This window comes from Stegastes partitus, unplaced genomic scaffold, assembly GCF_000690725.1.
Source record: "Stegastes partitus isolate 25-593 unplaced genomic scaffold, Stegastes_partitus-1.0.2 Scaffold79, whole genome shotgun sequence".
NCBI lineage: Eukaryota > Metazoa > Chordata > Actinopteri > Pomacentridae > Stegastes > Stegastes partitus.
Genome location: NW_007577810.1, coordinates 344,601 through 358,236, shown reverse-complemented (window position 1 = coordinate 358,236; position 13,636 = coordinate 344,601). Strand labels below are relative to the sequence as shown.

General features: G+C 41.4%; 1 protein-coding gene across 3 annotated transcripts in view; it reads left to right on the top strand.

Annotated features, from left to right (window-relative positions):
- The window catches only part of dock5 (dedicator of cytokinesis 5), a 36,277-nt gene that overhangs the window by 14,845 nt on the left and 7,796 nt on the right, over window positions 1-13,636 (top strand). For 2 of the 3 annotated variants that reach the window (XM_008276688.1, XM_008276687.1), the window contains exons 12-40: window positions 716-858; window positions 1,021-1,146; window positions 1,284-1,408; window positions 2,240-2,338; window positions 2,583-2,655; window positions 2,778-2,881; window positions 3,111-3,291; window positions 3,644-3,741; window positions 3,856-3,945; window positions 5,553-5,653; window positions 5,784-5,918; window positions 5,999-6,110; window positions 6,508-6,578; window positions 6,816-6,922; window positions 7,097-7,233; window positions 8,544-8,639; window positions 8,830-8,928; window positions 9,251-9,421; window positions 9,544-9,644; window positions 9,729-9,787; window positions 10,041-10,195; window positions 10,328-10,413; window positions 10,792-10,948; window positions 11,086-11,126; window positions 11,208-11,298; window positions 11,444-11,563; window positions 11,893-11,982; window positions 12,433-12,537; window positions 12,827-12,968. In XM_008276688.1, coding sequence (XP_008274910.1) covers window positions 716-858; window positions 1,021-1,146; window positions 1,284-1,408; window positions 2,240-2,338; window positions 2,583-2,655; window positions 2,778-2,881; window positions 3,111-3,291; window positions 3,644-3,741; window positions 3,856-3,945; window positions 5,553-5,653; window positions 5,784-5,918; window positions 5,999-6,110; window positions 6,508-6,578; window positions 6,816-6,922; window positions 7,097-7,233; window positions 8,544-8,639; window positions 8,830-8,928; window positions 9,251-9,421; window positions 9,544-9,644; window positions 9,729-9,787; window positions 10,041-10,195; window positions 10,328-10,413; window positions 10,792-10,948; window positions 11,086-11,126; window positions 11,208-11,298; window positions 11,444-11,563; window positions 11,893-11,982; window positions 12,433-12,537; window positions 12,827-12,968 — 3,215 coding nt within the window. The remainder of the gene's footprint in view (window positions 1-715; window positions 859-1,020; window positions 1,147-1,283; window positions 1,409-2,239; window positions 2,339-2,582; window positions 2,656-2,777; window positions 2,882-3,110; window positions 3,292-3,643; window positions 3,742-3,855; window positions 3,946-5,552; window positions 5,654-5,783; window positions 5,919-5,998; window positions 6,111-6,507; window positions 6,579-6,815; window positions 6,923-7,096; window positions 7,234-8,543; window positions 8,640-8,829; window positions 8,929-9,250; window positions 9,422-9,543; window positions 9,645-9,728; window positions 9,788-10,040; window positions 10,196-10,327; window positions 10,414-10,791; window positions 10,949-11,085; window positions 11,127-11,207; window positions 11,299-11,443; window positions 11,564-11,892; window positions 11,983-12,432; window positions 12,538-12,826; window positions 12,969-13,636) is intronic. The other variant, XM_008276689.1, reaches the window with a different exon arrangement.

Below are 13,636 nucleotides of genomic sequence, written 5' to 3'. Positions count from 1 at the left end.
CTGAGCTGTACTAGCAGATTCCAGTATTCTAACAGAGTAAACTAAGACAGTGAACACGGTAAACATTATACCTTTGTAACTCGCTGACAAGCCGACGGTGGCATTTAGTTAGCTCAAAGTACAACCTCACAGAGTCATTAGCATATCTCTAAACTCTGCTTCTGACAATACATCAAACGTTTCAAATTTAATTCTAGTAGCGGGCCAAAATATTTTGCATGTGAGGATTTGGACAGTAAACATTTAACTGAACATGCTCGCCAGTTTAATAAGGTCACTGAAAAACTGTGTAACGATGAGCTGATGCAACACTGCATCCGTTTAAGATACATGCACTTCAAGTTTGCTTTTGAATCCTGTATGAAAACAAAAACACATCCATTAGGGAAAGTGAGAATCATGATTTACATTTGATGATTATGTCAAAGAAACTGAGAATAACTGTTTTGTCTTAATTAGATGGTATGTTTTAAAATATACACGTGCAGTGTTGGACCTCGTAAAGCTCTGCACAGTGGTAACACTCTGTGCAGCTTTGCTCTATTGTAGCCACTTCAGGCAGGAAGGGTGTTGGGAGGAATAATAGTGCATCTCGTCAAGAGATCCAGAAAGCCTCACATTGCCTTTGCGACTCCTCGGTCCATTTGTTTGTCACCTGTCAGAGATGCTGGCAGCTGATTTTTTTTGTACTCTCATCCCAATATTATTCTCTCAGGATAGCTATGGAAACCTACATCCGTCAGAGGCAGCTCATCATGTCTCCACTCATCCCTTCTAGAGTCATAGGAGAGAACGAGCCGCTCACTGCTGTCTTCAACAAAGTCATTGCCACGCGGGAGGTCAATCACAAAGGCCAGGGTAAAATGAAGTGCTCACAGACAGTGTGTTCCCCTGTGATTTCACAGGGTCGCTCTAAATTGACCTTTCTGTTTTGAGGAAAATAAATGATGTGTGAGGGGTCTGCAAGCTTTATCCTTTTGGTGTCTGCTTCATTGAATTTCTTTACATGTTTCCTGGCAGGGCTGTTTGTGACCCTGAAGCTCCTCCCAGGGGATCTTGCCCAAGTCAGGAAGGACTACCCCCACTTTGTGGACCGCAGCACGGCTATCGTCAGGAAAATGGGCTTTCCAGAAATCATCCTCCCAGGTGGATTAAAGTCTTTGTTGCTGGGCATTGCTCTACATACACCATGGTCATGTTCATTTTAATTGCTCACTCAGCCGTGAGAAGGCTTTTGTACATTCTTAGCACATCGACCTGATCATCTCTTGTCCTTTTTCCAGGAAACGTGAGGAATGATATTTATGTAACCTTGCTACAGGGAGAGTTTGACCGCGGTAAAAAGAAGACCCCCAAAAATGTAGAGGTCATTTTGAGTGTGCACGATGATGAAGGCAATCCCATGGAGGTAAACTACACCTTTGATTGCAAGAAATGAAAGTCCATTTCTGGTCAATGATTTAACCCCTAAAACTCGTCAAGTTACATTTTTAGAAGTTTTTTTCCCTTGATAATATTTTCTATCTTACCTTAAAATTTCTTAGATGTAACTCTACACAAATGCTTCCACTAGAGTGTGTAGCTCTTCATTGTTCCTGCTTTTCTCTCCACCCACTTGCTGCAGCTCAAGCATTGCAAAACTATTCTGTTCTACACAATGGACTAGTTCAGCCATAGATGCTATAAATGGAAATTGATACCAAATATAGAGAAAGCCCCACTGTGCCATTTGATGGGTTGGTTCCTTTAAACAACAATGTGATAACACCAGCTTTACTTCATTAGTAGCATGTGCATGTTACTTTTAAGCGACTGCATCGTAAATAATCATGCTGTATTCAAAAAGTCTTTAAAGAAGTGATTGAACCATAAATCCATTAGGAATAATGTTTACTAGGGTAACAAATCCGGTGAGAAATAGGGTCACAGACTTATATACAATCAAGCTTCTATTTGCAACCAGAGGAATCGCCTCCTGCTGTCTGTTAGAAACAATGCAGGTTCAAAGCACTTCTGTATTGGTTTCACTTTTCACACCCAGAGGCTGTCTTTTATTTACATACATGTGGTTATTTTCAGTTACTATGACCAGGTTTATGTGACAGACTGTGTTAGCATTGCCTTGTATTTCTGCTGTAAATATTCCACTTTTTTGCCAAAGTTAATTGCAATCACAGCAAAGAGGAAATTGATATAGTTCCCGTCATATAAACTTATGTCCTTCCTTCAATTTCTGCAGAAAGCAATATTTCCTGGGGCCGGTTATGACGGTATAACAGAGTACAAGTCTGTCATTTACTACCAGGTGAAGCAACCTTGTTGGAATGAAACAGTGAAGGTAAGTTCACGTCAAGGACCCATGTATGCAGCTCTGTGCTGCCAACATCGTCTCTTATGTGCTCTAATTAGTTTTTTCAAATGGATTTGCTGTGGCTCAATATAATGAAATAATCTTTTTAGAGGAAATATAGGCAGAATGTGCCGCTCATACAAATCTCCCAGCAGATAGCATTTCTTCCATATGTATAATCCTGTATTAACTCACTCCGTAATTCCCCTGACTTTCCTCTCACCCCTGCAAGGTGACAATTCCCATTGAAGATGTGTGTCGCTGCCACCTAAGGGTGATGTTTCGACACAGATCCTCCCAGGACTGTGAGTGACTATGCCTTATTTCTACAACAAACACCCACATGTAATCCTGCCACCATGTTAAATAAAGCCAGAGTGACTGTTGTTGGATTTGTTCCCGTCTTATGCTCCTGTGTATCCTTCAGCTAGAGACAAATCAGAGAAGCCCTTTGGCATGGCCTTCGTGCGGTTGATGAGAGGCGATGGGACAACACTAAAAGATGGCAGACATGAGCTTATCGTCTATAAGGTAGTGTTGCAGGATAATGTTTTTATTTTACCTTAAATTTAATTTACCGGGCTTTAAAATAGGCAGATTGTTTATTGCTTTTATGTGATTACACAAAAATCTGTCGTGAATAGCTGACGGTGGGTAGATGGATTATGCATGAATCTCTCCTCAGTCAATAAATATGAAATTATATCTCCATCGATCAATATGCTTCATGATTCATTCCCCTGTTTTTTGAATTTCTTAGGTTGACGTGAAAAAAGCAGAGGATGCAAAAGTTTATCTCACCTTGCCAGCAACCTGGGCTGAAGTGGAGGAAAAGGAAAAGCAAATGGGGAAGCAGTTCCACCATTCAGGAGTGATTCCTGTGACTAAAGACAGCTTCCAGATCGCCACGCTCACCTGTTCCACTAAACTCACTCAGAATGGTACCGTAGTAGGAGTCATCTCTATTTTTGCCTCTCTTGCAGCCTGCGACTTTGTGATAATTAAAAGATGTCTTGTCACACCCAATCTTTAAGAAATGAAACAGATTCTGTGATGAATTGGGGAGCAGTTGCGTCATCGTTACCTCCCCACAGATTTCCTTGTGATTAATTAAGTTGATCTGCTAATATTTTGCTGGTGTGTTGATGTTGCCTGATGCAGATCTGCCTCAGTTTTTTACTGAAATATTGGGCTTTTAATACAAACATCCTCACAGGTGATGTCACCGAGGAGGTGTTGCTCCTACTGTACTTATTGTGATGTGCTGATTTTATTTATTTTTATCCTCTTTAGTGGATCTGCTTGGCCTGTTGAACTGGAGGTCTAATCCTGAAGCTCTGGACCAGAACTTGCAGAGGCTCATGGAAGTGGAAGGAGGGGAGATTGTCAAAGTAAGTCCTTGCATAGATTACATTAAAAATGTCATATGCTTTAAAATGTATCTAGGTTTTATATAATGTTCTGTTTAATGGTACTTTTGTAATAGGTGTCTGTTTTATCCACAGTTTCTCCAGGACACTCTTGACGCTCTGTTCAACATCATGATGGAGACTTCAGAAAAGGACACCTACGACACTCTGGTGTTCAATGCCTTGGTTAGTCTCTGGTGAAGCTAAAGTGTCAGACGGTTACAACTTCAACAATACAACTGCCATTATATTATTCAGTGCTGGTTCCAAACACCCACCAGCTGAATTTAAGCAAACACAAGGATAAATAAGAAGAAAAAACTGGCTGCCTTACAGAAATATGTATATTTTTCAGACCTTTTGCTAAATGTTGCCTGATTCTTGTGAAATGCCAAAAAATTACCAACACTTGTTTTGTAAACACATCTTTGGGGACTGATGCTGTCAGCATTAACCTTGGTGATAAATGCAATATATTTTCTGCGGCTGCTTCTTAAAAGCCTCTTCGAGTTTCGCCTGTTGAACACGTTTAAGGCACTGGTACAGTCCATCAGAGCAGCTTGTCAGGTGATTGAACGGTTTCAGAACCCCCCCCCCCCTCAAGCGCACCATTTAGATGTCTGAAATGGTGATTCTAGATCCAACTATTTCTGTGACTTCAGAAGGCAATAACCTCGCATTCACACCCAGGTGTGCGGTGGTGACAAAGCAATCAGGGTTCAGCTCTCTCTCTGTTTTTTTTTTTTTTTATTTGTCACATAACTATTTCTGGCACATTTCATATGAACAACTGAGTGCAACACTGAATGCCTTCTAGGAGAGACTGTCTGAAAATGGGTGTTGTCATCCGGATATTTAAACGATATCACGTCTCACCCTTCTCTGTGATAGCTGACTTTTCACTGCGATATTCAACGCCAGCCACTCCAAACAAGTATAATCACATTTGTCTCTTGATGCTGTCAGATAATGTGACATTTAAATTAGTACTTTTCTGGCAAATCCTGACCCTTAAAATGAAGCAGCAACAGTATGATGTTCTGTTTGCATTAGCAGTAACATAAAGCGGCAATGTATTCCAGAAGTTTTGTTTTTTGGTGGGTTTTTTTTTTGCCTTAATGTGTTTAAAGTCACTACCAACAGCAATCAATTCATCAAGTGCTCTGCTAATAAAGAGGGCAAAAATATTTTCAGTAAAAATTCTGCCCACTGCAGTCGGTCCATATGAGGTGGTCTACCTGCTTGTTTAATTACATACCTGCCTGTCTGATTGCACGCTGCACGTGAACTCATTTCAGATTCTTCCTCGAGGCTAGAACTAGCGAGCACATAGCTCAAGAATGGCAGACTAGTTTGTTTTGATGGTATTTATCTTTATGTTGGTGTGTATTGGCTTTGAGCAGGGTGTTTTGCAAATGCGGTAATGTAGCTTATTTGTGTGTTTGTACACGAGGTGGTTTTCATGCACTGTGCTCCTCTCCCCACCGACGCTCTCGCTTGTTGATTAGTCCTCTACCAATACTCGGGGTAAAGGTTGGCTTTTTTTGGTGGTACCTGTATGCTTTTAAACTCTTGCTCTCTCTTGCTGTTTCAATGACCCACCCCACTTTAGTTGTCATACCGCTCTGGTACAGCATTAGGAGAGTTAACAGGCTCATATTATTTACATAAACTTAATAACTGTAACGCTGATTTGCTGTAAATCCCTTCTGCATACAAAGGTAACATGAATCTCTGTCAATCGTATTAATCTAAGACTCTCATTTTGTTTCCTCCTCTTGTTTTGCAACCAGGTATTTATAATCACACTTATTGGAGACATCAAATTCCAGCACTTTAATCCAGTCCTGGAAACCTACATCAACAAGCACTTCAGCGCCACTTTGGCTTATATGTGAGTCCCCGTGCTGTATTTCCCTCCTTTGATGACTTATGCTGTTTATTTTTAGTTTGTTTTGCTCTTCTTGTCCTCCCACACCCAAATTACCAGCAGACCTTGATGCCTGACTCATTTACTTTCTCAGGAAGCTCACCCGTGTGCTTAACTACTACGTGGGCCACGCCGAAGAGCCCCAACTCACAGAGAGGCTCTATGCGGCACTCAAAGCTCTCAAGTACCTGTTCAGGTTTATTGTACAGTCCCGCGTCCTCTATCTCAGGTATCAGAGGCCCTGTCACACAAGAATTGACTTGGCTCTTAAAGATGACATCTGAATCAATGCCTGGCCTTCATTCTCAGATTCTATGGGAACAGCGAAGACGGAGATGCCTTCTTCAACTCCATCCGCACACTTTTCCTTTCTTTCAACACTCTCATGGACAGACCACTGGATGAAGGCGTAAAGATAAAGGTAAGCTGAAGATAATACCATTATCTGTTCATGTATTTGTTTTGTAGAACTAAATATCTTGTGGAAACATTTCACTTTTTTGAACCAATTTATCATCTTCTAGCTTTAAAATAAAACAACAAAGCTCTGGCTATGAAGATGTTACTTCAATTTTGAGTCTTTGTGTTTTCCACTGTTGCGTGTAGATGACTGCAGTAATCCAGCTGTGAAAATGTGTTACACTGTTATAGACAAGTTATTGAAAAGTTGTGCAAATTAACTGCAAAATAATGTGAGCTCCCTGTTGGCAGCCTTAGTAAGGTGAGGAAAAAGCTCTGTTAAATAGCTTGTTTTACTAGAGAATAAAAAAGCATCCCCTTGCTTCAGCCTGTTGAGACCTGATTCTTTTCTTTTTCAGGGGGCAATATTGAAATACCTCCCCAGCATCATTAATGACATCCAGACTGTGTTTGATCCCGTGGAGCTCAGGTAACTCTACAGAGGGTTTGCACAGTAGGAAATGATAATTGCCTGTCTCAGTGCAAATTATCATATTTACTTCTGAGTAAAGGAGGCGTTATTCTCAATTCTTGCTGCTGTAAAATCAGCCCGTCGTGTGTGCTGCTCATTAGTCCGCCGTGACTGTAATTACTAGATGTGAAACGTGAATAACATTAAAATAGTCACAGCTGCTCTTTTGGCTTTTTTCTGTCATTCTCTTTTCAGCGTTCTCCTAGCAAAGTTCATCGAGAGCATTCCTGACTCTCAGCTTGTGCGTCAGAAGCTGGGCTGCATGTGTAAAATGGTGGAGAGTGACCTTTTCAGGCAGCCAGGTAGGAGTCCTCGAGGCTCAAAAAGCGCATAATGACATTTCACATAAGATGAAAGAGGAAAAAAAATAACTTCTGTTCCGCATTACACTTACCTACAAGTTTGTCGGCTCCATTAACATGCAGATGTGCCGTGTGATACAGTGAGTTCTGATTCTCTCTGCTCTGTTGCTGCAGATTGCCGAGATGTGCTTCTGCCGCTTGTTACGGATCAGCTGAGCGGGCAGCTGGACGACCACTCCAGTAAACCGGACTATGAGGCCTGTGTGCAGCTACTCAGCACAGTGTTGGACAACCTGGACCGCAAAGACGTGGTGAGGAGTCAAAGTTCGCCTTTAGACACACAGAAGGAAGTTAGATTTAAATTGTCAGCACACCCAAATTGCGGATATAGGTGGCTAAACAGAGTTTTATCGAGAGGGCGGCTTACTTATCCTTAGCGATAGTATGAAGAGCTCAGACATCCGTGGGGACCTCAGAGACTGTACTCTTTAGAGGTTATCTGGGCACATTCAACTGGGAGGAAGCCCTTGGGCAGACCCAGAGCATGCTGGAGGGATTACATATCCCATCTGGCCTGGGAGAATCTCGGGATCCCCTTGCAGAAGCTGGAGGATGTAGCCAAGGGGAGGAAAGTCTGAGCTGCTCCGCTTAGCCTGTCGCCACTGTGACCTACACTCTGATAAAGGGTTTAAAATAAATAGATGGATGGATGGAACGTCATCCAGAGAGATTGGGTTGTATTTGCAGGGGCTTTGAAAAATTTGTGTCAGAGGTGGTTTCCCCCCTCCCCAACTACCCTGTAACAACGGAGATAAATGGAGTTTCATTATTTCATGCTCGCTGCGTTGAAAAACAGAATGTCAGGATGTGCAGTTACTCTGGATAATCCATAGGCCTCACTGTGTCCAGCAGTTTTTCTCTTTAAAGTATCAGAAAATTATCTCAACTGGCCATCACATTTTTTAAAGCCTCAAATGACATCCTCAGAATTCTTTTTTTGTCTGACTAACAGAAAGATGTTTTGTTTTTTTGTCCTACAATTTTGGGCAAAGAAAAGCATTAAATCCTCATGAAGTTGTTTCATCAAAAACACTGTCACAGAGATAACTTGTGTAGGGATTATCTCCAGTATAGTAGCCTGAACAGTTTCTGGAAGGCATATTGCTCTTTAGGGCTGCAGCTAATGATTATTTTCCTGCTCAGTCAAATAATTGCCTGGTTTAATGTCAGTATGTATATTAGAAAATTGCGAGAATCATGTTTTTCTTCTGTCTTGTGTTGTCCAGCCAACAATCTAAAACCAAGAAGTATTTAGTTAACTGCCACATGAGATAAAGAAATGCAGAAATGCTTGCTCTGTGGCTGCTGTTTTTTTAAATGTATTTCGTAAATACGTTGGGAATCACAAAAGTAGCTCCATTCATCTCCGTTGTGTAATGGTGGAGACAGAACTCTCAAAGAAAAGTATCTCAAAACCGGGGAAATATAACTAGCACTGAGAAAAAAAAAAAACTGAGAAACTAGGGTGAGTCAGCCCTTTAACACTGACAGCACTCTGCATTATGTCTGTGTCGCTGTGTCTGAGCTGGTAGCTGTACCTGAGGCTGTTCTGTCTGTGCAGGGTCCAACCAGAGGGCACGTTCAGCTGATAATGGAGCGGCTTCTTCGCAGGGTTAATCGCACTGTCATCAGCATGGACAGATCCTCTCCTCTCATTGTAAGGCTTCGCTGGGATGTTGCAACTGAAATGTGTCCTTGATAGCGACATCCTCAGCATTCATTTTAATATTAATAATACTGACATCAACAATAGCTAAATATAGCTTAATATCTGCTGTAAATGCCTTTTTTTTAGGGATATTTTATTGTGAAATCATATGAGTAATAGTGGTCTTCTTCTGTTGCAGGGCCACTATCTTGCCTGCATGACGGCTATCCTGAAGCAAATGGATGACATGCATTACGCCCACTACATCAGCACCTTCAAGACGAGACAGGATATCATTGTAAGTGTCTTGGTTCCTCCCCTGTTGGCTACATCTTGTCGTGAAACATCAATAACAGGCATTAAACCACCCAGGCCACTTACTGCTCCTTAAGGGAATATTGATTATAGACATTTCATGCAGCAGATTGGACTGACATGATGAGGATGTCTGTGGGCCTCCATTAAGCTGTGGGAGCACTATGGGCACCTCATGTGTAGCAGCAATGCTGTGGATTTGCTTAGTTTGGTTTTTGCTCATTTGGGTACTGCTCATTGTATTTCTTTAAAAAGACAGAGTGCATACACTTGCAGTAACAATTTAATCATTCTTCTGACCTAAGGACTTCCTCATGGAGACATTCATCATGTTTAAGGACCTCATGGGGAACGTCTTCCCTGCTGACTGGATGATCATGAACCTGGTCCAGATGCAGGTCTTCCTGAGGGCCATCAACCAGTACTCGGACGTCCTCAACATGTATTTTCTGGACCAGGCGCATTTTGAACTACAGGTGTGTCTTGTCCTCCCCTGCCTCAGCAGAGGTTACATTTTTTATTAAACACAAAATCAAAATCAAGTGTTATGAGAAGGTAATTATGTTATTAATATTTGAAAACCCTGCTTCCCTCGCAGCTGTGGAATAACTACTTTCATCTGACTGTGGCATACCTCACTCACAAGACGCTGCAGTTGGAATCCTTTTCTCAAGAGAAACGCAATAAAATACTGAACAAGTGAGATCATTTACAATTCATCAAAAAGATAATTTAAATAGAGAGAACTTAATCTAACTGCTCTTTGTTTTAAATTTGCCACAGATATGGGGACATGAGGAAGACTATTGGATTTAAGATCAGAGATATGTGGTACAACCTTGGTGAGTATTTTGGACAATCTGATAATGCTGCTATTATCATAGAGTTTGTGGAAGTGTTTATTCAGTGCCTGCCAGTAATGCAAGGGGAATAACAAGACAATATTTTTTTATTGTCCAGTTTCACAGTGTGTTGTTGTTTAGTTTACCACATTATTAGATTTGTCCTCTGTTTGTTGAGAAATGAAGATGCAGCTTATTGCCTTCTCAAATCATTCTATGATATTTCTGCGTGATAATGTTTGTTGTCCCTCAGGCCCCCACAAAATGAAGTTCATCCCTGCCATGGTCGGACCCATTCTGGAGGTTACATTGGTTCCTGAGCCTGAACTGAGGAAGGCGACCATCCCCATCTTCTTTGATATGATGCAGTGCGAGCACAACTTCAGCCCTGGACGCACGTTCGAAACGGTAAAAAGTTGTCTCTGAAGTTCAGGGCTTTGCTGTTTTCTGTTCAAATTCTCCTAAAGCTGCTTCTGGCTAAATATGACATTTTCAATGTGTATTATTGTCAGTTTTTTAAACTTCTTCTTATCTTTGCAGTTTGAGAACGAATTGATAACAAAATTGGATCAAGAGGTAGAAGGAGGCCGAGGGGATGAGCAGTACAAAGTCCTGCTGGAGAAAACGTAAGAGGAGTAGATCAAACAGAAAATGTTTCTTTCTTTGCTGAGAGTTGTTTAAGTAGTACAACACACTGATCAAAAATCCAATTCTGTCTAATAGTGAATTCACATCGGGTTGCTTCTAAAATACAACAAAGGCCTTTCTGATTGTGTTTTGATAAAGTCCTCAAGGAGCCAGAAGGACAAGACAGTGAGTTAGAATAAGGAACCGCTAATCAATAGAAACCCCTCGGGCACAGAATGTACGATTCCAGACAATTGCCAAAGCAAATTTTTATATGCTTGTCAGGAGGAAAAGCAGGCTTTGGCACACTGATAAACTAGAAATAGCCCGTTAGAGCTGAAGAGCAGACTGTGAAGGATATTTGTTTGTATGTGCAGATTGCTGGAGCACTGCAGACGCCACAGATACCTGTCCCAGTCAGGAGAGGAGCTGGCTCTGCTGCTGAGCAGCCTGCTGGAGAATCTCCTGGCGTACCGCACCATTACACATGATGAAAGTCCTGAGCACCGCATGAGCTGCACTGTCAATGTGCTGGTACGTTCAGTGTCTTTACTTAACAGTGTTAACAAAGACTTCACACTATATGTGCATGTACAGAAAGCAATTACCTTTTCAAACTGCTGGAGAGAAAATGTTCAATATGGAATCAAGACTTTTTTTTTCCCTTGTAGAATTTCTACAAAGAAAAGAAGAGGGAGGACATTTATATCCGGTGAGTCAGAATGAGGCATGGAACATTTGATTTTCCGACCAGTAGGCTTGCTGTGTCTAACTGCTGTGCTCTTGTAACCAGGTACTTGTACAAGCTGCGAGATTTGCACCTAGACTGTGAGAACTACACCGAGGCGGCCTACACTCTGCTGCTACATGCTGAATTGCTGGAGGTGTCTGACATATCAGAGTTGTTTTTTTTCCTGCTTGAGAGAGAGAGAGATTAGATTTTTTTAAATGTTTGACCTGTTTAACCTAATGTGACCACACGTGTACATGTTCACCTGATTGTTGACTTATGGTTATTCGCTTCCCCAGTGGTCCGACAAACCTTGCGCACCTCATCTGATACCTCGAGACGGGCAGCATGTGTGGACTCAACAGGAGCTGAAAGAGCGGCTGTTCCAGGAGATCATATGTTACCTGGACAAGGGAAAGGTGATTATTAACGACGCTGCATGTGAGCTGTTGTCTCAGCAAAGTACATGGATTACCTTAAAAATGTTTGAACTATATCCTCAAAGTTAATATTGTGAAACCCGTCAGGAAGTTACATAAGCTCCTACACCACGAAACTCTGTCTTGTGACAGTATTTAGATCTCTCACTGGTTGCAACACATCAGCTATTATCTCTTGAAGCTGTGGGGTCGGGTATCTCTGAGGACAGCAGTGGGAGCCAGATGGAAAAGTTCAGCTTGTGCTCCTGTGTTTTTATGTTCGTGTTTTATGTCCACCTCTTAACGGAGTGATGCACATGTCTTCTCAGATGTGGGAGAAGGCCATTGAGCTGGGTAAACAGCTGGCCAAGATGCATGAGAGCCACATGTTTGACTTCATGGAGCTGAGCCAGCTGCTGGTAAGACGATGCATGCATCATAAATCTGCCGAATGAACAAACACTGATAAAGTTGGCTTTGTAAGCTGATATGAAAACAACTGGGATGAAATGCAGATGATTTTGTTGTTGGTGCCTCATTATTACTAAATGTAATCAGTCTGATGGCAAGAATTGTGCAGCAGCCTGCTCAAGGTTGCAACTGGTTGGACAGCTCAAAGAGGGGTTTACCAAACTCATTAGTTTGAATTTGTTATGAAGAATCTATTTATAAAGTCTCTCAGTGTTGGTTGTTTAGTAGAATTGTGCTCCGAGACATCTTTTCTCAAAATTGCATAAAAGAAATTGAAACTTGTTTCATCCACAATCATTATGAATGGCTTTAATCTGAAACCACTAACAAACTAGTTCCAACACACTGTATGCAGAATGTACTGCAGCCCTGCCATCTTCTTTTTTCCTCTGTAACAGAAAAAACAAGCCCAGTTCTATGAAAATATAATGCATGCGATGCGGCCACAACCTGAGTACTTTGCTGTTGGATATTATGGCCTTGGATTCCCCTCTTTCCTCAGGGTAAGAAAACGATTACCTGTTTCAATAAATCAAGACATGAAAAACCCTCATGTGCCTAAGCTTATGTAATGAGGGAAGTTTTTGAAAAATTTCTTGGGGCAATGTGCAATAATGTTGATAAAGGTTATTGACTTTTTGATGGCACAAGTGAATGTCAGAATAAATACAGTCTTTTGAAAGCGTTGCACAAACCCACCTCTCTTATATCACGGAAAATGAGCTAAATCATAATTCTGTCTTTTTATTGATTTTCATTTGTTATGTTAAACACTGGAATTTGCTGCTGCAGAACAAGATGTTCATCTATCGAGGCAAAGAGTACGAGTGGCTTGAAGACTTCAGCCTAAAGCTGCTCTCTCAGTTCCCAAATGCAGTCCGGATGACCAGCACAGCGCCCCCTGAAGACAACATCAGCAACTCTTCTGGACAGTGTATCCTTTAATAATAAGCCACACAAACGCTTTAGAGAATGTGAAGGTGTCACATGATGCACGGGGGCACTATCATGTGACGAACGTGTTCTGTTATCAGTGCTGTACGGTGGTTGCCTTCTTACCTTTTGTTTTATTTGGCTAAAAAGTCAGTTAAATCAGTCAAATCTGATGGAGAGCGGCAGTCTACTTCACTGAACATAAACTGTAGGTATAAATCGGCAGTTTTTGTGATGCATTTCGTGCAGTATTTTTCTCCCCTTCTGCTATCTGCATGTTTCCAGTTTCACAATCTCTTTCACTATGGGAATCAACAACAATCTCCATGCTGAAAATGGCAAGTTTTGTATTGTGCAATTATACAGACCTTCTTGGTGCTTTTAGTGAATTATCCATTTTAATGCCAGCCGGTCCATTCTCCAGCCCTGACACAGCACTGTGGAGATAGTTCTGGTTATGCAAGACTAGGGGAAGGCAAAAGAGAAAGAAAAGGATCCCCACAGGGACAACCTGAATCGCAGTGCCGAGTAATGGTATTTAGACAAATTAAGTTTTGGGCTTCTGACCCAATTCAAGCTTAAGTTATGGTTAATAAGCAAGTTATGTGATCTTAAAAAAAAATCGAATCTTTGTGGAAACATTCTTTACTTAAGGAAACAGACAAAAGT